This window comes from Mustela nigripes, chromosome 15 (assembly GCF_022355385.1).
Source record: "Mustela nigripes isolate SB6536 chromosome 15, MUSNIG.SB6536, whole genome shotgun sequence".
NCBI lineage: Eukaryota > Metazoa > Chordata > Mammalia > Carnivora > Mustelidae > Mustela > Mustela nigripes.
Genome location: NC_081571.1, coordinates 5,049,632 through 5,071,515, shown reverse-complemented (window position 1 = coordinate 5,071,515; position 21,884 = coordinate 5,049,632). Strand labels below are relative to the sequence as shown.

The window sequence follows — 21,884 nt, the reverse complement described above, 5'->3', positions numbered from 1 at the left end:
AGACTGATGGGTACGTAACACTTAATGAGAGCTCCAATATGCTGTTTTTGGTGTGATTTAATCAGATACATTACATAATTTTGACTACGAATGAATCTTTAGGTTCCTCAAAAAGCTATTTGAGAGACTTTGACAGTTCTTCTGGAGGTTGGAAATGATCCACAGCTATTTCACAGAACCATCCCTGGAGCCAGAAATTTTGGATGTTGCATTTACAGAAGAAAATGTAGTGACCCTAGAAAGTATGCCCAAAGCTTTATAACTTTTATTGAGGTATGATTTGCATAACATGAAACTCCCCAATTGTGAGTATACATTTTGAGGATTTTAGGAAATTTATAGAGATGTGCAGCCCCTGCTATGGTCAAGTTATGGAACACTTCCATTATGCCAGAAAGTTCCCCCATGCCCTGTGCAGTTAGTCCCTGCTCCTGTAAAGACCTAGGCAACTACTGATCTGTATTCTGTCTCAATTTTTTTTTTTTAAGTGAGCAATTCAGTGATTTGTAGTAAATTTATGGAGTTGTGTGGCCATCCCCACTGTCCATCACTCCTGAAGGAGACCTCACGTCCGTTTGCGGTCACTCCTTGTTCCATCCCTGGCACCTGATCTATTTTGTGTCTGTAGGTTATACCTTTCTGGATATGTCATTGAAATAGAATCATATAATATGTGGTCCCTTGTGTTTGGATTCTTTCACCTAGCATATTGTTTTCAAAGCTGATTCGTGTTGTAGGGTATATCAGCACTTAATTTCTTTCTTTCTTTCTTTAAGATTTTATTTACTTATTTGAAAGAGAGAGGGCCCACACCAGTAGGGACAGGAGTAGAGTGAGAGGGAGGAGCAGACTCCCTACTGAGCAGGAAGCCTGACTTGGGGCTTGACCCCAGGAACCTGGGATCATGACCTGAGTGGAAATCATATGCTTAACCAACGGAGCCACCCAGGCATCCCTCACTTAATTCCTTTTCTAAGGCTGAGTAATAATCAGTTGTATGGATATCCCATATTGTGTTTATCTATTCATCAGTTGTTAGACATTTGAGTTGTTCCCACTCTGGGGCTGTTATGAATAATGCTGCTGTGAATATTTATGTACAAGTCTTATGTGGACATATGTTTCCATTCTCTTGGGTAGATAACTAGGAGGTAAATTTCTGGGTCATATTTGATTCTGTGTCTCACCTTTTGAGGAACTGCCACACTGTTGTTTTTGTTTTTCTTTTAAATTTATTTATTTGAGAGAGCGAGAAAATAAGAGAGAGTATGAGGGGAGAATTTCAGAGGGAGAATTAGACTCCCCACAGAGCTGGGAGCCCAATGTGGAACTTGATCCCAGGACTCCAGGATCATGACCTGAGCTGAAGGCAGTCAGTTAACCAACTGAGCCACCCAGGCGCCTCTGCCACACTGTTTTCTAAAACAGTTGTCCTATTATAGATTCCCACCAGCAGTGTATTAGGGTGCCAGTTTCTCTGCGTCCTTGCCAGTACTTGGTATGGTCACTATTCTAGATTCTAGTCCTTCAGGTGGGTGTGTAGTGGTTTCTCACTTTGATTTTAATTAGCATTTCCCTAATGACTAATGCTGTTGATCATCTTGTTTATTAGCTTTTCATTTATCTTATTTGGTAAACTCCTCATACTTGCACTGCATTTTTAGTTTTATTGAGCAGTATGATTTCTTTATACATTCTAGTTATAAGTCCTTTACCAGATATATGACTTGCAGTTGTTTTCTCACAATCTCTGGGTTTTCTTTTTATTTTCTTGATTGGGTCTTTCGAAGAGCGAAAATCTCTGTATTGATAAAAATCATCAAGATTTTCTCCTATCTTCTGGAAATGTTAGTTTTAGCTCTCATACTTAGGAATATGCTCCCTTTTTAATTGTGTTTTTTATTTTAATTCCAGTATAGTTAACTTACAGTGTTATATTAGTTTCAGGTGTGCAATATAATGATTCAGCAATTCTATACATTGCTCATCGCTCATCATGGTAAGTCTCTTTACCTGTCTCCCCTATTCCCCATCCATCTCCCCTCTGGTAACCATCAGTTTGTTTTCTATATTAAAATTGTGTTTTTTGATTTGCCTCTCTCTATTTTTTTTCTTTGCTCATTTGTTTTGTTTCTTAAATGGGAAATGCTTCATTCTTAGTTAATTTTTGTGTATGAGATAAATGTCTAAGTTCTTTTTTGGCTTATGGACATCCAGTTATCCTACCTTCATTTGTTGAACGATCGACAATTTTTACATTACAAAGAATATACGTTTCCATACCCCACTGGGTTCTCAATTTTCTCTGACAGAGAATCTCTAGAAATTTGAGTCACAGAAATTGCAAGTACAGTTGGAAAGATCATATAAAAATATGATATCATTTGTGCTTTAAAAAATATTTTTGTGGGCGCCTGGGTGGCTCAGTGGGTTAAGCCACTGCCTTCGGCTCAGGTCATCATCTCAGGGTCCTGGGATCGAGTCCCGCATCGGGCTCTCTGCTCAGCAGGGAGCCTGCTTCCCTCTCTCTCTGCCTGCTTCTCTGTCTACTTGTGATCTCTGTCTGTCAAATAAACAAATAAAATCTTTAAAAAAATATATATTTTTTTCTAATGAAGTTAACATTTTGTTAAAAGGACATCTGCTATACTATCAGTATATCCCCGAAGTATTAATAACCCTGGGGTGCGTATTTGCTCAGCAGCACTCCACATGGGATGTTGTAAAGAGAGTTCATATGCTTTCTGTTAGTCATCCTTGTGCTAGCTTGTTTAGTTTCTCCCAAGGTGTTTTCTGTTTGTTTAGTTTTCCTTTTACAGGAGAACAACTAAAGAGAAAAAAATCTCTTGCAGAAATAGTAAGTCAGGGGTGCTTGGGTGGCTCAGTCTGTTAAGGGTCTACTTTCCACTCAGATCATGATCTCACGATCCTGGCATTGAGCCCCAAGAGAGGCTTCTTGTTCAGTGAGGGGTGTCTGATTCTCCCTTTCCTTCTGCTCTCCGTGCCTCCCCCCACTTCCAGCTCATGCATGCAATGGATGTGCTCTTAAGTAAATAAATACAAAAAATCTTAAAAAAAAAAAAAAGAAAGAAACATTATTAAGTCATAAAATACAGGTCATGAGCCAAAATGTAAAAGCTTTCTTTAAAAAAGATTTTATTGTTTAGAGAGCAAGAACATGAGCCAGGGGAGGGGCAGAGAGAGAGAGAGAAGCTCAAGCAGACTCTGCACTGAGCTGGGACCCTCATGCGAGGCTTGATCTCATGACACTGAGATCATGACTGAGTGGAAATCAAGAACTGGGCACTTGGGGCGCCTGGTTGGCTCATATGGTTAAGCATCTGCCTTCTGCTCAGGTCATGATCCTGGGGTCCTGGGATTGTGCCCTGCGTTAGGCTCTCTGCTTGGAGGAGATCCTGCTTCTCCCTTTCCCTCTACTGTTCCTCCTACTTGTGCTCTCTCGTCTGTCAAAAAATTAGGAAAATATTTAAAAAAAAAAAAAAAAGAGTTGGGCACGTAACCGACTACTGACTGAGCCACCCTGGCACCCCTAGCTTTTTATTTTAATAATCAAGTCAACATTTTCTGTCTTTTAAAATAAGTTTCCACTTGCCCTAAAAAAGATTCATGTTTGTCATTACGTTAATAGGTATATCTTTTGCAGTGTTATGTTTCAAAGTATTTCTGAATGGGTCCTTAATATTTGACAGGCTACTGAACTTTTATAAACTTAAAAGGCCTCTTCTAAAATTATTTCTAAAAATCTTAAATCTAAAGAGTAGTGTAATGTACACGTGATATGTCATTTTTGAACTTTAAAGTGGTTCATTTCTAGAACAGTTTTTTCTCTAGTGAAATATCATTAAATAGGATTTTCCCATTAAAAAAAGACAAGGGAAGGGGTTGCCTGGGTGACTCAGTCAGTTAAGCAGCTGGCTCTTGATTTTGGCTCAGGTCATGATCTCAGGGTCCTGGAATCAAGCCCTGTCATGCTCTGTGCTCAGTGGGAATCTGCTTCTCCCTCTGCCTCTCCCTCTGCTCGTGGTCTCTTTCTCTCTCTCTCAAATAAATAAGTAAAAATCTTTTAAAAAATTAAAAAAAAATAAGGGGGAAGAGAGGGACAGAATTACATACCTATATATCTGAGCAGGAGCCTAGTTTTTATAGTGTTATCATAATAACAATATGTAATCAGGTATAAATGATGTTGATATATCATAATTATAATATCAATTTATTATGATCAGTAATTAATTATTAATAATATAAGGTATCATTAATACTATGCATTTTAAGCTTTCTAAAATACATATAATACTTAAATGAGATGAACCAGTATTATAGTGTATCTGTCAGGGTTTTAATGTTTACTCTTATTTGGTGCTTTGTTTTAATTTATGGATGACAAAGGCATAGTAGGACCTTACTGCAGTTAGAAAATGCAGAAAAGTAGTGTTCGGGTTTTTTTTGTTTTTTTTTTGAAGATTTTTTTATTCATTTATTTGACAGAGAAAGACACAACGAGAGAGGAAACACAAGCAGGGGGAGTGGGAGAGGGAAAAGCAGGCTTCCCGATGAGCAGGGAGCCCTATGCGGGGCTCCATCCCAGGATCCTGAGATCATACCCTGAGCTGAAGGCAGATGCTTAATGACTGAACCATCCAGGTGCCCCCAGTGTTCGTATTTTTAGGGGGAAATTTTAGCTGGTTAAGATGGTTAAGATGCCAGTGTATCTGTTTTTTTCCTGGTTTTTCTCATTTTAAGCTTCCCTGTATTAATTAAGATCAAAGAGCATCCAAGGTTGGGAATCACTTCTCACTTGGCTTGGTGACATGTTGTGATACATCATTGCCATGACAGTCAAAAGGAATACTTCACGTTTGACCGGCTGAAGGGCATAGCTACAAATTGCCACATGTTGCTGTATAAACTGAGTTATCTATGTTTCTGCCAGTCCGGGGACAAAATGACAATTTGGCATGTTGCCTTCACTTAGAATGCTAGTAGTAAAGCTGGAGTTGGGGTGGGGAGGGGGCCCAGGGGGTTGGAGAGGAAAGAACACTCACAGATGGTTCTTTCCTAGGAAACTGGCACTGATGTGGTTGCTAGCCATGAATGTCAACATTTCGGAGTGGTCGAGAAGCTCTGTGGTATAAAATAGGTGGGCTTCGCATTGGGCTCTCTGCTCAGCTGAGTCTGCTTCCTCCTCTCTCCCGCCTGCCTCTCTGCCTACTTTTGATCTCTGTCTGTCAAATACATAAATAAAATCTTTAAAAATAAATTAAAAAAAAAATAGGTGGGCTTTGTACTAGAGCCACCTGAGTTCAAACCCTAGTTTCCCTGCTTACCAGCTGTATGTCCTTGACCTACTTAAGCCTCAGTTTCTTTAAAAATAGAGATAATAGTATCTACTAGGATTAAATGAAATAATGCTTAGTAAAGTCAATAAATGTTGCCTTTATCATAGTCATAATCTTTGTTATCATTAAAATTACTGCCTTTGGTCAGATACCTCAGTACAGACCCATTAAACTTTGCAAATTACTTCTGATTTTCTAGCCAGAGTTTCCCAAAGTTTGGAGAGAAGGTCACACCCAGGATGCAAGGTAATAGTGTAGATTCTTGAGCTCCACCTGGAGCTACGGAATTGGAGTCACTAGAGTCTAGATCCACTAATCTGGACTTTTGACATGCTACCCAGGAAATTATTTTTGCCATCCTGAAGTTTGAGATCCACACTCCAGCCTGAGGCTCTACATTTTAAGTATCTAGATTCTTACAGGTGTTAAGAATCCTGTTTTTTTAGGTTTGGGTGGTTCTCTTCCAGATCTACCCCAGTTAATTCTTGATTTGGGAAATAGAGTTATTTCTGAAAAAGCTAAAGGTAGCCTGTGTTTTTCTCATTGAACTCTGTTTTCAGTGTGGTATGAATTTTTACAGAATACAAAAATCCCCTTCAGCAAAACAGTGAAATTAAAACTTTTCAAGCAGGAAATGGTAGAATAAAGAATTTGGTCCAAAATATGTTGAGAAAGGGTGCCTGATTGGCTCAGTCAGTGGAGCATGTGACTCTTGATCTCAGGGTCATGAGTTTAAGTCCCATGTTGGGTGTAGAGATTACTAATTTTTTTTTAATCTAAAAAAAAAAATAATGTTGAATATCAGTATAGCAATTGCTCCAACCACTGCTGGAAACTGGAATTTTACCAAATCATTTGGAACTCTAAAAATAATTGTCTCTTAAAAAAATGTATCAGAGAAATAAAAATAAAATTTAAAAAATACAAGTATCAATAGTAACTTCTTGCATTGATGTGACACTTTTGCAGCTTAAATAAGTCCTTCACGTAACATTGTTGGTTGATTCTCAGAGCCACCCTGTGAAGTAGGCCAGCATTGTTGTATTCGTTTTAAAAAATGGGTAAACTGAGCCTTGGAAAGGTCACAGGACCTCCTCTCAGAGTCACAGAGCCACTGAGTGGCAGGGGCCAGAGCCAGGTCTCAGAATGTGGAGGAAGATCCAGAAACACCACCAGCTTGGCAGCTGGCACGTAAACCCAAGTTCTGACCATTTGCTGGTTTTCTGATCTTTGGTGGAATCTCATAATCTTTCTTATCTGTAAAACAGAAGTGTAAGTAGCTGCTGCAGAGGGTATTTTAATTCAATGAAATGGGTTTGGTCATTTCAGGTATCACAGGCCTTGATGAATTTCCGTTCTGTTTTCTCTTTTGACTCCATAATTAGAGTTCTTTCCACTGAACTTGGGCCACTTCCTGCCACAGCTGGTCTTGCCCAAATCAGAGTCTTTCCTCCAGATTTTTTAGGTGGCTTTTTTTGGGTGATTACTTAGGATGAGCTTAGCAGCTCAACAAAGGGGTTTTGGACCCTTTTCTGACAACTCCTTTGTAGTTTACTTTCTGGCACAAGACTGAAGAAAGCCACCTCGGACAGGAGGGTTGGCTGGTGTGACTCTGGGTCCATAGTATGGCATTTCTTGCAGATCAGTGCCACTGGTGGGGAGATAGGAGGCATGGAGCCTTCAATACTGTTTGTGACTAAGGTCCATTATTCCAGCCCCATTTCTCATGTGTGGTGTAAGTTTTTACATATTTACTTACAGCAAGGATCTGTTGTCCATTTCGTTTCATGTTTTTATTCTTTTTGTGGTATAAATTATTCATCTGTAATTCTTTCACTGCCAAGTTTCAAATTTAACATTTTCAAGATATTTTGCACTAGTACACATTCTCATATCCCTCAACAGAAATAAAAAAGAAACACCACTGGTACTGTCTATAAGTCTTGCCTTGTGTGACAGTCCCTATACAGAGAGGCTGAGCCATTCTTCTTTTTTTTTTTTTTTCTTTTTTCCTTTTTTTAAGATTTATTTATTTACATTAGGGAGAGAGTGTGCAGATGGGGAGAAAGGGGAGGGAGAGGGAAACCAGACTCCCTGCATAGCACAGAGAGCAACGCTGGGCTCAGTCTCATGGTCTCGCAATTTCAGGGTCTCACGATTCTGGGATCACAACCTGAGCTGAAACCAAGAGTTGGATGCTCAGCTGGGTCAGTGTTTTTTTGACTAGATTCATTTGCTGGATTCTTGCAAGTTTAAAGGAAAGTGATACAATCTGTCATCAGTGAATGTTGCTGGAAGAACAAAGAATCCTCATGATGTCATTACTTTCTCTGACTTTTCTGGGTTCTTTTTTCCAGTTGCCATCACTGGGCCCTCTTGGTTCTTTGCCCTCTCTTCATCTTACGCATTTCTCCTGCCAGTGCCTTAATGCCTCAGGAAAGAGATGTTTTAAAAGTCCTAAATCATTCTTTTTATATTCTGTTAATAGCAGTGGACCTTTGTTTGTTGGAAAAGATTCCGTTACCATGTACTTCACATCTCTGAAACAAAATCGGAGGCCGTCAAAACAAGGTTGTCCGTAGTAAGGGAAGGAAAATTGTAGTCCTTTTGTTTACAGGGTAGGACAATTCAAGTGGGTTATGAAAGAGACAGGAATGAATGGTTGTGTCCTGATCCAAAGCATGGTTATTGATTTTGAAGTATTTAATTACAATAACTAAGCAAAAACTTAAATCAAGCTCATTTTTTAAAAAAAGATACATGAGTGTGGGGGAGGAAATAGCTACGTTGCCATCCAGAACAGTCCATTTGTTTGCTCGTATGTCTATCCACCAACTCAGCATTCATCCCTTCCCACATGCACGGAGCATCTATAATTCCCTGTCTCTCAGGCTCTCGTATGGACTGTGAGGACATTACCATAGTATTGGGGAGTTTGGAAAAAATAGGAGCAGCTGCTTTTGTCAGCAGACACTGAGACAAATAAATAAATGCTATGAAACACTGCCGTGGTTTTCATAGAGGCCCAGAAAGGAGCAAAGAGCTCAGAGCCCAGGGGGAGTTTATGAAGTTTTCCTATAGCAAGTAATATTTCAACTGAGTTTTGCAGGGTAAATTTTACAGGTTGACAAAGGCAAAACGATAATCTCAGAAGGAGAGCAAGCAACATTTACCTCATTTACAGTTGCATAAAGTAAATATGTGGTAAGTGGTGAATCATTTGATACAGTTTGGAGAATAATTGTATCTGAAGGCAGAGCTGGAGAGACCTTGGACGAGATTTTAAATGGCCTCGGGTTTGTTCCAGGTAATGGCCAGCTAGAATCCGATGTGTTTCAGTAGCATAGAGTAGACTGGGGACAGGGAAGCCAGCGGGGCAGCTTTTGGACTAGTTATGTGAGTAACAACGGAACAGAGTCTTCCTAAGGTTGAGTAATTGACAGAACATGGTGACTGGGGGCCTGGGGCTTGTGAAGGTCGGGGAAGAATCAAAAATGCCTAGTATGGGGTACACTGGATGTCCTTCACTGATGTGAGAAAGCAATTGAGAAGAGATGATTCGTGAAGGTACCATTCTACATTCTAATCCAGAAACCCTTTGTTTTCTAAAGGCACTTGGGGCCATTGATTTGAATGTTTGTATGCTGTCATCCATGACTTGAAGCGCAGGTGATGCTCTGAACAGACTCCTCTCTCCCTTTTTGTCCGCTGGGACCCCCTTCTGTGCTGTCCGTTCTTTCCCTTCTTCTGTTTCCTTCTCTCCTTTCTGTACAACAGAAGTCAAAAGAGCATTAAGAAGAGACCTCTGATGTTCAAGAGGGTGTAGAAAAACAATGGGTTTCTGATATATTCAAATCTAAAACATTTTTGATTTTGTAATATTTAGTTGTCCTCAATCAAGAAGCAATTGGAAAAGAGGAAAGTACTTTTTAAAAAAATAAATATTTTTTACTTTTTATAAAATTATTTTTCCTTTGTATAAAATTATGCTTTTTATAAGTTAAAGAAAGGTTAAATAGTCCTTAGTATGTGTTTCAAAGATCAAATACATTTTTAAGGAATTTATTTATGTGTGTATGCGTGTGTGTGTGTGTGTGTGTGTGTGTGTGTGTGTGCGCATTTATTTATTTAATTTATTGACGGAGTGTCCGTGAACACATGGAGAGCACAAGAGAGAGGGAGAAGCAGAATCCCCACTAAGTAGGGAGCCCAACTCAGGGCTTGATCCTAGGACCCTGAGATTGTGACCTGAGCCAGCCAAAGGCAGACACTTAACTAATTGAGCCACCCAGGTGCCCCAGAGATAAGTACATTTTAAGATGTTAAGATGGAATTGTTTTCTACATTTATTTTATAACGTGGTAGTTTTAAAATGTGTCATTATTTCTTTTTTTTCAAAGATTTCATTTATTTATTTATTTATTTCATTTATTTATTTGACAGACAGAGATCACAGGTAGGCAGAGAGGCAGGCAGAGAGAGGGGGGGAGGCAGGCTCCCCTCCGAACAGAGAGCCGGTTGTGGAGCCCGATCCCAGGACCCCGGGATCATGACCTGAGCCGAAGGCAGAGGCTCTAACCCACTGAGCCACGCAGGCACCCCAAAAATGTGTCTTTATTCTTAATGAGTCTAGGCATAAATTGCAGCCTACAGTTCTATTATTTCCTCTGCTTAGATGTCTAACCCAGCATTGTGTTGTTGATTTTGGAGATGGTAGGATGGTCTGGGTTTTTGGATAAGTCCAAAAAATGGGATTCCCTTAAGTGACTATTACAAAGGCCGGGGGAAGCAAACTAATCACCGGTCCTGTGTTTGCTCAGGGTTAGTGGTAAGCACCCTCCCACCACGGAAGGGTGATGGGATTTGGGGACTTGGGATGTGGTCAGAGGGTCCAGAATGGGGTCCATCACAGTCGGACAGACTTCATTTCTTTCTTTTAAATAAAGTGAGGATGAGCTCAGCTATACTACTTTCTTCAGTATATTATTCTAAGTCTTTGATGATATTTAATATTTAAGTGCCTTTTTATGCTTACAGAACTAGGCTAAGAATATTGTGTTCTCCATGAACCTCAGATATTTGCATTTTTAATAAATTTCCTATTCTGTCTATAAAACAGGTTGTAGATTTACGGTGTTTTAAGGATATTTTATCATCAGTTTTATACATGCAAGGGCAATTAAAGTCCACTGTACTCCTCTTTTACTTCCAGGGCCTTGGAAGCATTAATATATTTTTAAAAATATTTCTAATGCTGTGTCATATTTTTTATTTTTAACAAATGGCCTATTCCCTGAATGCAAAAGACAAGACCACAGCATTCCAGATTATAATAGTTCCTTTCCTTCTCTCTTTCTTTAATTTTAAGAGTTACATCAAAATTCCCAGTGTGTGTGTGATCTCATTTGGTAAGAATCAGAACAGGTTGTGGTTAGTCACTCCCATTTCATTTGCTGTCAGAATTCCAACAGCCCCTAAGGTTCTTCCAGCTTGAAACCTTGCATCTTAAAAGATGCAGCATATTGGTAAGAATGTCACCCAGCATTAATATATACTTCTGCCTTTAAGCCATGGATGGAAAAACTCAGTAAATGAATGGGTTTCTACTTTCTCTTCCGTTTCTTGCCCAGGGCCCGTCCAAGTTGGGACTCAGTGAAGGGGGAACAACACGTTTATGATGGTGCCTATCCCTTCATAGGAACTAGTTTGAAGTAGAAGAAACCTTGAAAGGTGGAATGGAGCCAGGCTAAACATGCATGATTTTTACAGTGGTCCATAGTTCAGTGATGGGTGTCTGGCCATTTACTTATCTCAGACCAAGTCAAAAGCTACCTCTCTCCTCTCCTTGCTTGGGCAATTTCAGAAGTGCCCCACCTTGCTGTTTATTCCTTAACTAGCCTAAGTGTGGTAGGAAAAGATGTGTGAACACCTGGAATGTTAGGAGGAGGGAGAATTAGCACACCCGGGTGATAGGCAGTCCATTTCTGGTGGGCACCCCCTTATGCTAGTACAGTGTCCATATGCACACGGGTGTGTGTACGCGCACACATGCACACACACACCATCAAGATCTATAAAAGAAAAGGCAGCTTTGGAGAAAGAAAGATTATTCCACCCACTTGTTCTAAAAATTAAAGATAAGAAACCAAACATGATTCAGTAAGTTCAACAAAACTGTGTTAGCTTTCCGTGTGTGATCAGTTGAAGGGAGAAGTTCTGCTCTATGAGGAGAGAGAAGGGAATGGAGCCTAGAGGAGGGGTGAAGGTGAGCTGTGCTGCTGGAGGGGGGAGGAAGCAGTAGAGAGGAAGAGTCTGGGGGAAATGTATGTGTGCATACAGTGATGAGTGAAGAGCCACAAACAGCCCAGAGAATTCATCAAAGGGGAAGCAGAAACCGGAGGTGGAGAGATGTGAAAGGGATAAACACACCGAGGCTTTTTGTGGGGCAGCCTTACAAGGTCTAGTATTTGTGGAAGTTGTTGCTCAGGGTTTTTGCAATAAACCATATTGCATTTTTCTTATGTACATCTACATCATGTCTCATGCTGGCCTTGCAAAGGTGACATTTAGTTAAGTGCCTGATCTCTTTCATGCACCCTATTTCGTTAAGTCTGGTGCCTTCTCTGTGATTGGGTTCTCATCTCTAAAATGGGTATAATAATGCCTTCTTTACTTACCTGAAAATATGATTTTAGGTAGATTATAAATGCAAGTTGAGGACAATTTAAGATTTCTAAGAAACTAAGACTATCTTTCTGGTGTTAAAGTAACAAAGAAAAAATGTTACTAGCACTCAAGCTTTCATCTTTCTAAATATGTGAAGATTTTCTTGTTCTCACTTTCAGCTTCTCAAAATGTAGTAGTTGATCTGGGATCTTATGAGTTCCCTCCCTCACTTAAAATCCTCAGACATATGTTTACAACTCATCTCATTCCAAGCACTCGATAATCCAGGTAACAAATCTGCACTAAAAGAAAAGGGAAAAAAGGCATATGCATACATAGTCTTATGACACATTAATTTTCATTTAAGGGAAATTAGTGACGTATAGCTCTAAATAGTGAGATGCCACTTCTTAAATTTTACAGTGTGTAAGTCCTAAAATTTCAGTTTTCAGGAGTCAGAGTACCGAGCTGGTACCATAATTAGGCTTATGAAATTAGGCGACCTGGGAGTTTTGAACCTCGGTTCATTCAGTGGTTTTGTCAACAGAAATTGATGGGTAGGGCTTTATTTTCACTACCTTGTAGGTAAAATATAGCATTTCCTTCAGTTTAGGAGTGTAGGCAGTAAGAGTACTCTATCAACACCTGTGATTTTGTCACCCATAGATACCAAAATCTTTTTCACATCATACAACACTTTTCGTTGATCTCTTGAAATCTCTTCATCAGTACTTCCAAAGTATGGACGTTTTTAGACTGATTGCTAGCCTTCTTATTATGTGTTTTACATTTATTATTATTTTAATTCTTTTAATATTTTGATAATTATATTTCAGGATAATCTGATTACTTTATAATTTTATATCTTTTATGCATTTAAAATTTTACTTAATGTTTATAAATTTTATAAGATTTTCTTTAATTTTTATTTTATGCATTTAAAGCAGTGATTTGGGGAAGGGGTCTCTCCCCAGCTTGCAGGAGTACCTTCAGAGCCTCTCTTCCTGTCCTTTCCCTCCCCACACCTCCACCCCCTTCCAACCGGGGCTGCAGCTAAAGGCAGAAGACCTACCAAGTACTGTCTTGCTTCTGTGAAAGTGTGTGCTGAGGATGCAAAGCTGCATGGTGGAAAGGACCGTGATTTTGAAGTCAGACACTGCGTTGTAAATGGCCTCTCTACCTCGGCTCTGTGCACTGGAGGGAGTCCTTGCCCCAGTGTCATTAAGTGATAAAATGTCATGAATCGTTACCTATGGCGGTGGTAGGGGTTAGGTAAGGTGGCCTTGAACCTGCTGTGGTTCTGCACACAGGGACATTCAGAAGCCACGGTGGTCACTGCTAGCATATGGCTGGCCTTCTGCCATGTGAGCTGTCGAGATGCGCTCTGGGACTGCCCCTGAATTCCCTACAGTGCTCAGGGTGCTGAGGCAATGTGGGAGGCTTGCTTACTGGGTTAGTGCACATCTTGAGAATACCTTTGGCTCACACACTGGAAAAGCTCTGCTCTGGTTGATTTTTTTTCCATCTTCCCAAAGCATCTTAAATTTTCCCTGCTTGTAGTATTTCCTTCTGAATTACGTTGCTGTATGAGTTTCCTAGGGCTACTGGAACAAATTGCCACCAACTAGGGGGCTCAAAACAAGAGGACGTACCCTCATTATTATATAGGCCAGAAGTCTGCGGATCCATTCTGGCCTCTGCCCGGGATTTCTTGGCTTATAGATGGTACCACTCCGCTCTCTGCCTCTGTCCTCATAGGACTGTCTTTACTTTCATCTTTGTGTCTAAATTTCCCTCTATTTCTAAGGGTACTGGCCGTTGGATTAGGGTTCCCCAAATCCTGCCTGACTTCATCCGAGCTCAATCTCATCTACAAAGACTGTATTTCCAAATAAGATCATATTCACAGGTCCTGGGGGTTGGGGTTTCAGCATACCTTCTGGGGGGCATGATTCAACCCACACTCTTGTTATTTGATCCATGAAACTTCCCTTTGAGGAAGCTTCTGAATATGTGACATGAGGGCTTTGTGTGTAAGTCTTTTTCCCTCAGTGAATAACAACTCTTGCTGTGGTTTTGAAAGAAACGCGTTTTGAAGTGTCTCCTTGGAGGGAAGATCTAGCTTGGCTTTTTACTTCTTTAAGGAAAGAAAGGCATCTTGAAGAAGAAATTCAGAACTCCTGGGGTGCCTAGGTGACTCAGTGGGTTAAGCGTCTGTCTTTGGCTCAGGTCATGATGCCAGGGTCCTGGGATCCAGCCCGGCATCAGGCTCCCTGCTCAGCGGGGACCCTGCTTCTCTCTCTCCTTCTGCACCATCCTTCCTAGTGCTTTCTCTCTCTTTTTCTCTCTGTCAAATATACAAATAAATTCTTTTAAAAAAAAAAAAAGGAAAGAAATTCAGGACTCCTGATGAGGGAAAGTACTTTAAAACGATACAGAGAAGCAAGAGTTAAAGGGCAGCTGCGCCCCGCCCGTAGAGTTTGTTGACGACTTGGGTGAGAATTGGCCAGTCAAGCTTAGAGCAGGACTGACCTGAAGGCCAGGCTGCCGGGTTGTGAGGAGGAGCATCCGAAGACACAGCTCCTCCGGCATGGCCACTTATGCCCTCACTGTCTTGTTGTAAAGGCAAGAAGGAAGCTCGGGGAGCATGGATGTGGTCAACTGCTTGTTCCTTCAGTGTGTCTGTGGGCCACCACTGCCCGTGGCAGCGGAGTCTGGGGTAGGTTAGAACTTGTGGAGCGTGGGGGCAGGGCATTGGCGGGGGTTTGCAGTTGCAGGTATAATCCCAGTCAAACTCTGTTCCCTGGAATGAACCCCCTTGTATTCCATAAGTACACAGACTTGGCCAAAAGAAGATTCAGTTTTAGAATACGCATCAAAGCTCAGATTTGTTTTACAAGGAATGTAAATCACTGTCTCTCCCTCCCTCTTTTGCTGGGAGTAAAGCGGACCTTTGGATTGTATATATTATTCTGTTAATTAATTTTTGCTCTTCCTAAAATATTCAGTACCACTTGGAAAGGCTGTTTTCTCCTTTTGTAGGTTCAGTGGGACTGTGTAAATAGTTCTCGGAGGAGGAGGACAGTCGGTTCTTATGAGTACCCCCTGGTGGGAACAGGAGTTGGCCCTTGAGGCATGTTAAAGAAATCCTGTGCACATCTCCTGCCCTCTCATTTCCTGCTCTGAGCATACCTGCCTTTATCCAGCCTCCTCACTTCCTGGAGTATGTTTTGGTCTCAGAAGGATTTCCTACCTGAACAGCTAAGTCCGCCTCGTGTGTCTCCTGACACCCATTTCCTTATTTTCCTATCTGCATCAGCAAGCCTTCAGGGAGGCATGCTGCCAGTTACGTAAGTGCAAAAAAAAAAAAACCATAACAAAACCCCAAAGAACAACAAAAAAAAACTGGTAGATTTGTTACCAGTTAGACTACTCCTTGCCTGTAATTTTGTCTTGCTTCTGTTTTTCTGACACCTTGTCTCTGAACCTTTTTATCACAGGGTGATAACATAAATGGCTTATTCTTGTGTGGTTAAATTGTGCCACTGAGTTATAATGTAGTTAAACTCTCCATAATATCCTGTTTTTCATATGTAATGCAAAGAATATTTTTTTTTTTTTAAAGATTTTATTTATTTGTCAGAGACAGAGGGAGAGAGAGCGAGCGAGCACAGGCAGACAGAGAGGCAGGCAGAGGCAGAGGGAGAAGCAGGCTCCCTGCCGAGCAAGGAGCCCGATGTGGGACTCGATCCCAGGACCCTGGGATCATGACCTGAGCCGAAGGCAGCTGCTTAACCAACTGAGCCACCCAGGCGTCCCTAATGCAAAGAATATTAACTTTTTCATGATTTCTCATATTTTCCCAGTGATGGTATCAGAGGGAAAACCCCTTTTTTCTATCTTCTTAGGCTTACTAAGTTGGGGGGAGGGTGTGGAATTGAACTGACAAAAGACAGATGAGAAAAGACAGGTTTTCATTCATGTGGATAAGTGGGAGTTGACAGGAAAAAGTGACTCCAGGAAGTGGTTAGAATTGGGGGCATTTATACTTTCTTACTTGGGGAAGGGGAGGTGGAGAAGGGCACTTAGGGGAAACCCAGTGATTTAGGAAAGATGAATGGGAGGTCTGATAGCTTTGTGGCCACCAGCGACTGAGGCCAGGGATTCTCTTCTCAGCTGATAAGAGCCACATCTTCCCCGGTTGGAAGAGCGGAAAAAATCCTATCTCAAGATAGTGGATTTATGACAACGGAGTTCTTTGGGGAGGCTCTGCTTTCAGGCAGATAAGGGAGTTCAGGGTTGGGGGGGAAGTTTATTCTTGAATACCTTGAGCTCAGAAGAGTTTCGATGGCACAGTGGTATATTCTAGACCCCTCGGTGGTGACTTGATTTTAATATGAAGTTCTTTGCAGTCAGAAGCAACACCAAGGTAAGCGGTGACTGCTAGAACGTACTAGCTTTTGAGCAGAGGTGACTTGGTACAGCGGGAACAGATATTTCAAGACCCCCATTTCCATGTCATTCTGTGTGTGGGCTGTTTGGCCCTGGGCCAGTCACCTTACTTGCCTGGGTTTTCGTTTTCCTAATTTGAAAAATGATGGCAGTGCAGTGGAGTGTCTATAAATTCCTTTCTGCTTTCTTTGCTCATCATTGATTTATTCATAGTACAGTGGGTCCTTGAACAACACAGGTTTGAACGGTGTGGGTCCACTTCCACATGGTTTTGTTTTTTTTTTAATAAATACTGTTCAATATGCTAAATGTCTTTTCTCTTCCATGTGATTTTCTTGATAACATTTTTTTCTTTAGCTTGCATTATTATAAAAACACAGTATATACTATGTATAGCATACCAAACACCTGTTCATTGACTATTATCTGTAAGACTTCCATCCAACAGGAGACTATTAGTACTTAAGTTTGGGGGAAGCTAAAAGGTAACAAGCAGTTTTTTTGACTGCACCTGGGGTCGGCAGTTCGAACCCCTGTGTTTCTCAGAAGTCAGCTGTGTATAATCTTAGGGACCACTGAGGCCATGGGATTGGAAATTACAGGAACTGTGTTTGAGCTCTTGGTTGCCACTGACTAGCAAGCAGCATGACCTGTTGGACCAGTCCTGGGGGCAGGGCAGGGCTGCCTGGGGCAGTTCTGCTGCCAGCCTCCAGGCCTGGGTGGCCTGCTCTGCCTGTCCTGCCCTCAAGTACAACTCTCCTTGTTCTTGTTCTTTTCCCCAGGCCCTGGAGTGGTTTTAGTTTTTATTTTATTTTTTGAATAATAACCAGGGGGGCACCTGGGTGGCTCAGTATGTTAAGCATCTGCCTTCAGCTCAGATCATGATCCTGGCACTGAGCTCCCTGCTCAGCGGAGAGTCTGTTTATCCCTTTTTCTTTTTCTCTGCCTCTCCCCCTGCTTGTCCTTGCTCTCTCTTTCTCCCAAATAAATAAATAAATAAATAAATAAATGGAACCTTTTTTTTTAAAAAAAGGTATTAAAAAAAATAATAACCAAGGGTGGGAGAAACCTCCTGTGGAACTAGGCAGCAGCCCTCCTCTGAACGCAGACTTTGAGGGGTGTGCTGACATAGAGGTTATCTGCAGGCAGGGCTGAACCTGGGCATGGTTATTCCACACACGGCTTTTTAAGAGCAATAATTAACTGTGGCTGATAAGGGCTATTTCACTTATCATTGGTATAGCATTTCATCCACACAAGGACCCATTATTCCCCAGTGAATAGCTGCAGAACCAAATCCGCAGACCTTAAGTAACTGGCCTAAGGTTACGAAGCTAGCTTGTGGCCCAGGCTGACTTACACAGCAGACTGTTCATTTCCAACCTCATGGTTTTTTGCTGGTGCATTAGGTCACCTCCGAAAAAAGTATTTGAACAATTTGAAAAGTGTTTAGGACCACAGACTACCCAGCTGTGGGATTGTCTAGTCCTGAATGGTTAGTTGTTAACTTGTCCCGGGTCATAGCTAGTTAGTAGCCTGATCTAGTTCTCTGAATCCTTGTTCAGTGCTCTTCTCACCAGACCTAACTCCTTGAGAGTCTGGCCCTAACAGCCCAAACTTCTTCTTGTTAAAGCACCTTCTGTTTTTAAAGATTATTGCAAGAAAATACCTTAGAGCGGCTTTGTAAAGCATTACATATTCATTTCCCCTTCTAGAGTCCTGTATTTCCCTGTGCTATTGTTATGTATATTTTATATTTTAATTTGGGTGAAACCATAGTTAAAGTACTTTCTAACAACTCACAATGGTACTGGTTTTCTTAATATCTTTTATCATAGCTCATCCTTGCTCACCACACATCACTATTTAAATTATGGTTTTAATTCAGCTTCCAGTTAAAGATGAATTGCTTATTTTAATGCACATTTCAGTTATGCCTTCCTGTAACAGAAATAACTTTTTAAAAACAAGTAAATCAAGAAGGCCATAAGGCAGGGCTGAAAACGATGGGAGGGCTTACGTATGGCTTGTTCCTTTCAATACCTTCCTGGATCTGGGTGCTCACCTAACTTGTTCGCATTTGAAAAGGTTGTGACAGAGGAATCCTGGAGGCGGGACTCATCCCGGGATGAAGAAAGGACCGAGTCTCAGAGGATCACCAGGAGGAAATGGGGTTCTGGGAGAAGAGCAAGGCCTCGACCTCTCTCCGACTATGGACAGCTGGCCAACCGGAGTCTGTCCATTCCTGAAGACTCAGTTGCTGTAGACCCCCAGAAAGAAGACACTGTGGAGGGAGACCACCTGCCCAACATGGCCTCCACAGACACTACAGACCAGAGCGACACTGCAGACCAGAGCGCTGCTGTGGGCTGCCCCAAAGGAAGCTGGAGAAGACGCCCCATCTCTGTGATAGGCGGTGTCAGCTTCTATGGGAACAGCCCGACAGAGGAAATCGAGAGTCTTCTAACCCAAGTAAGACCTGGCTGCTTCTACCAAAGCTAACAGAGCCCTCCAGCTTCCTGGCCTTTGTTCTCCTCTGTGAACTAAACAGACTGCTGCTTTTCTTTCTTCTCTCTGCTTCAAGGACAACAAACTCCCAGACTTTCTTCCTAACTCTGAAAACACTCATGAATTAACTTACCATCTGACATGCGGATGCCTTTTACTAATCTTCTGTCTTTCCTGGAGTCTCAAACAATATGTTAAACTAGTGTGCTGTTTGTTCTAAATCACCTGAGATCTTAATAAGGAGAAGGTAACAGTGCATCGTCAGTGAGCTTCTTGAAAGAAGTTCTTGAATGAGAAAGTGTCCTCCAATGTTAAAAAGTAAAGATAAGAAGAAAATAAGAAAGTGGTTTTTTAGGAGCTAAGGAAATCACTTTCCTACCATTTTTTTTAACTCTTTACATTCAAGTTGCTGCTTTACAACTACTTTATCAATAGACTAAAAATCCTTATTATTTTCCCCTTAGTATTTCAACAAGTATTTATCAGTTACCCAAAGAGCACTTTGAGGCTACAAAACATTTACATAAAGGCCCTGTTCAGGAGGAGTGTATGTTATTTGGTGAGACCCAGCCATGGTCAGGGGTTCCCAGAACAGTACGAGTGAGCACCAAGTTCCAGTTTTTGAGCTTGCTACCTGGTATCATCAATAACTCCTAAAATTCTCTTAAAAGGGAGGGGGGTAATCTATGTTACTATTGGATTTTATGTTTACATTCTCCCTGTAAAGCCCAGCCTAATGCCTTGTTTATAGCAAGCACTCAAATTCCTCTTGTTAAATTGAGTTAAATTGAATTGCATTCTGAAGGTAAAAAAAATGAAGTGGAAGAATCCCAGGAACTTTCTGTGGTATTAACATGTGCAGTACGCTAGGAAATTATTCTGAACCACAAAGCAGACTGTAATCTGTTTTAACTTGAAACACAGTATGGGGAAAATTGAAAGCACTTAGAAGTTATTTCCCTCCAGAGTGTTAAGAAGGAATGTGATAAGGTCACTTTGTACACGCGAAGGCTCATTTAGGGAAATAGGTGGGAAAATACAAAGAAAAAGTAAGGAAAGCACACGCCGGCGCGGCCTTCGATCTGTAGAGATGGTTCGTGCGGGAACATCAACAGGGCACAGAGGAGATCTGGGTAAGTTTGTGGAAAGTGGAATCCAACTCTTCTTTTTAACACGGCTCAGTTGTCAGGATAGTTGAGGTAAGGAGCATTTGTCTCCCATAAATACTTACGTAGTGCCTGCACGTGGATGTGCCAGGCGGGAATGCCGGTCCAAGTCCGTCATCCAGGAACGGCTGCTTCCCCGGGAGGCTGCTGCTGGAAAACGTCTTCTTACCCTTCCGCTCCGCCCCTGTGAGAAAGCCACCACTTCCTAAATCTGCTTCTCCTCTTCTTGACGCTTTGCTTTGCTTTTACTGAGTGTTACTCCTGGTATATTGCTGACAAGTGACATGAAATGTGTTGCCGGGAGGTAAGAGCCCTTGAGTCGACACTGGTGGTTTAAAATCTTGGAAGAAGTCATTGCAGCCGGGCCTGGGTGCAGCCTGAAGCCCTTGCCACGATTTGGAGACAGCGTCTCTCGTGTGTGAGTGGTTTGGAGGTGACAGGGCCAAGCTGCTCAGAGCTGTGCCTGTGAAGGGCTCTGCGGGAGGTGCCACTTCCTGGCATCCCCTCACAGCGTTTTGCTTTCCTTTTGTAGCCAGCAGCCAGGCCTCCCGTGCCAGCCCACCGGGTGCTGCCCTACAAGGCGGTTTCGGCCCGTTTCCGGCCCTTCACCTTCTCCCAGAGCACCCCCATTGGGCTGGACCGCGTGGGACGCCGGCGGCAGATGCGAGCTTCCAATGGTGAGTCTCCCAGGCCCACCCTGTTCGGGGGCTCCCTTTTCCAGAAGCTGGTGTAGAGTCCTTAGTCGGACTGTTTCCTGTGAAACCCATTTGATTGGGCCCCTCTCCACTGCCTCTGGGCCAGGGCGTTTTTCCCCTGGGAGTGAGGAGGGCTCATCTCAGGGGCTGCACGCGCAGGCCTCGGGGACTCGTCAGCCCTCTGGGGTGGGTACTCTGTGTCATCACAACCCCGTTTGAGAAGTTGCTCCCCTCGTGTCTGTGTACCCAAGTTCCTGTAGGTAGAGAGCTAAGAATGGAGTCGGCGCATTTGTCTGAACCTTTTTGAGGCTCTTTCTGGGTGTTTGAGACTCACTGATGCCTTTTTGAACACCAGAGAAAACTTTGTCTAATACAGTAGCTACTATGCTATCACAGTACTTACCTGGTAAACACTCACTGATTTGAATTAATACCACGTTTTTGGAATGATGTTTACGTCCTTTTTAAAAAAAAAAAAATAAATGGAATTGTTTTATTTTTTAATTTTTAAAAAGATTTTTATTTATGTGAGAGAGAGAGATTACAAGCAAGGGGGAGAGGAGGAGCAAGGGAGAGGGAGAAGCAGGCTCCCCGCTGAGCAGGGAGCCCGACACGGGGCTTGATCCCAGGACCCCGAGATCATGACCTGAGCCAAAGGCAGAGGCTTAACCGATTGAGCCACCCAGGCACCCCTGATGTTTACATTCTTTAAAAGGAGAATCTTCCCTTACACTGATATTCATGTTGGTGCCAGTCAGCTGGTCAGATAATGAGTGGCGTGGCCTGTTGTGCCCTGGACAAGAGTAACGAGTTAACGTTTATTGAATGTGTTGCGATGTATTAGCTCATTTGATCTTCGTAACTACCTGCCATGTTGGTATTATTGGTATTATGGTGTTGGTATTATTATCCTCGTTTTTACAGATGAAAAAGCCCAGGTATACAGAGATAGATTGCCCTAAGTCACTCACCCAGGACGGGGGCAGAAATGGGATTTGGATCTACAAATAGAACTTGTCATACCAAGTGGTTCATTT

The 21,884-nt window shown here is 42.0% G+C and overlaps 1 protein-coding gene across 3 annotated transcripts in view; it reads left to right on the top strand.

Moving 5' to 3' along the window:
* The window catches only part of SPATA13 (spermatogenesis associated 13), a 149,454-nt gene that overhangs the window by 74,023 nt on the left and 53,547 nt on the right, over positions 1-21,884 (top strand). For all 3 annotated transcript variants that reach the window (XM_059378085.1, XM_059378087.1, XM_059378083.1), the window contains 2 exons: positions 18,567-18,950; positions 20,685-20,829. In XM_059378085.1, the coding sequence (XP_059234068.1) occupies positions 18,567-18,950; positions 20,685-20,829 (529 nt within the window). The remainder of the gene's footprint in view (positions 1-18,566; positions 18,951-20,684; positions 20,830-21,884) is intronic.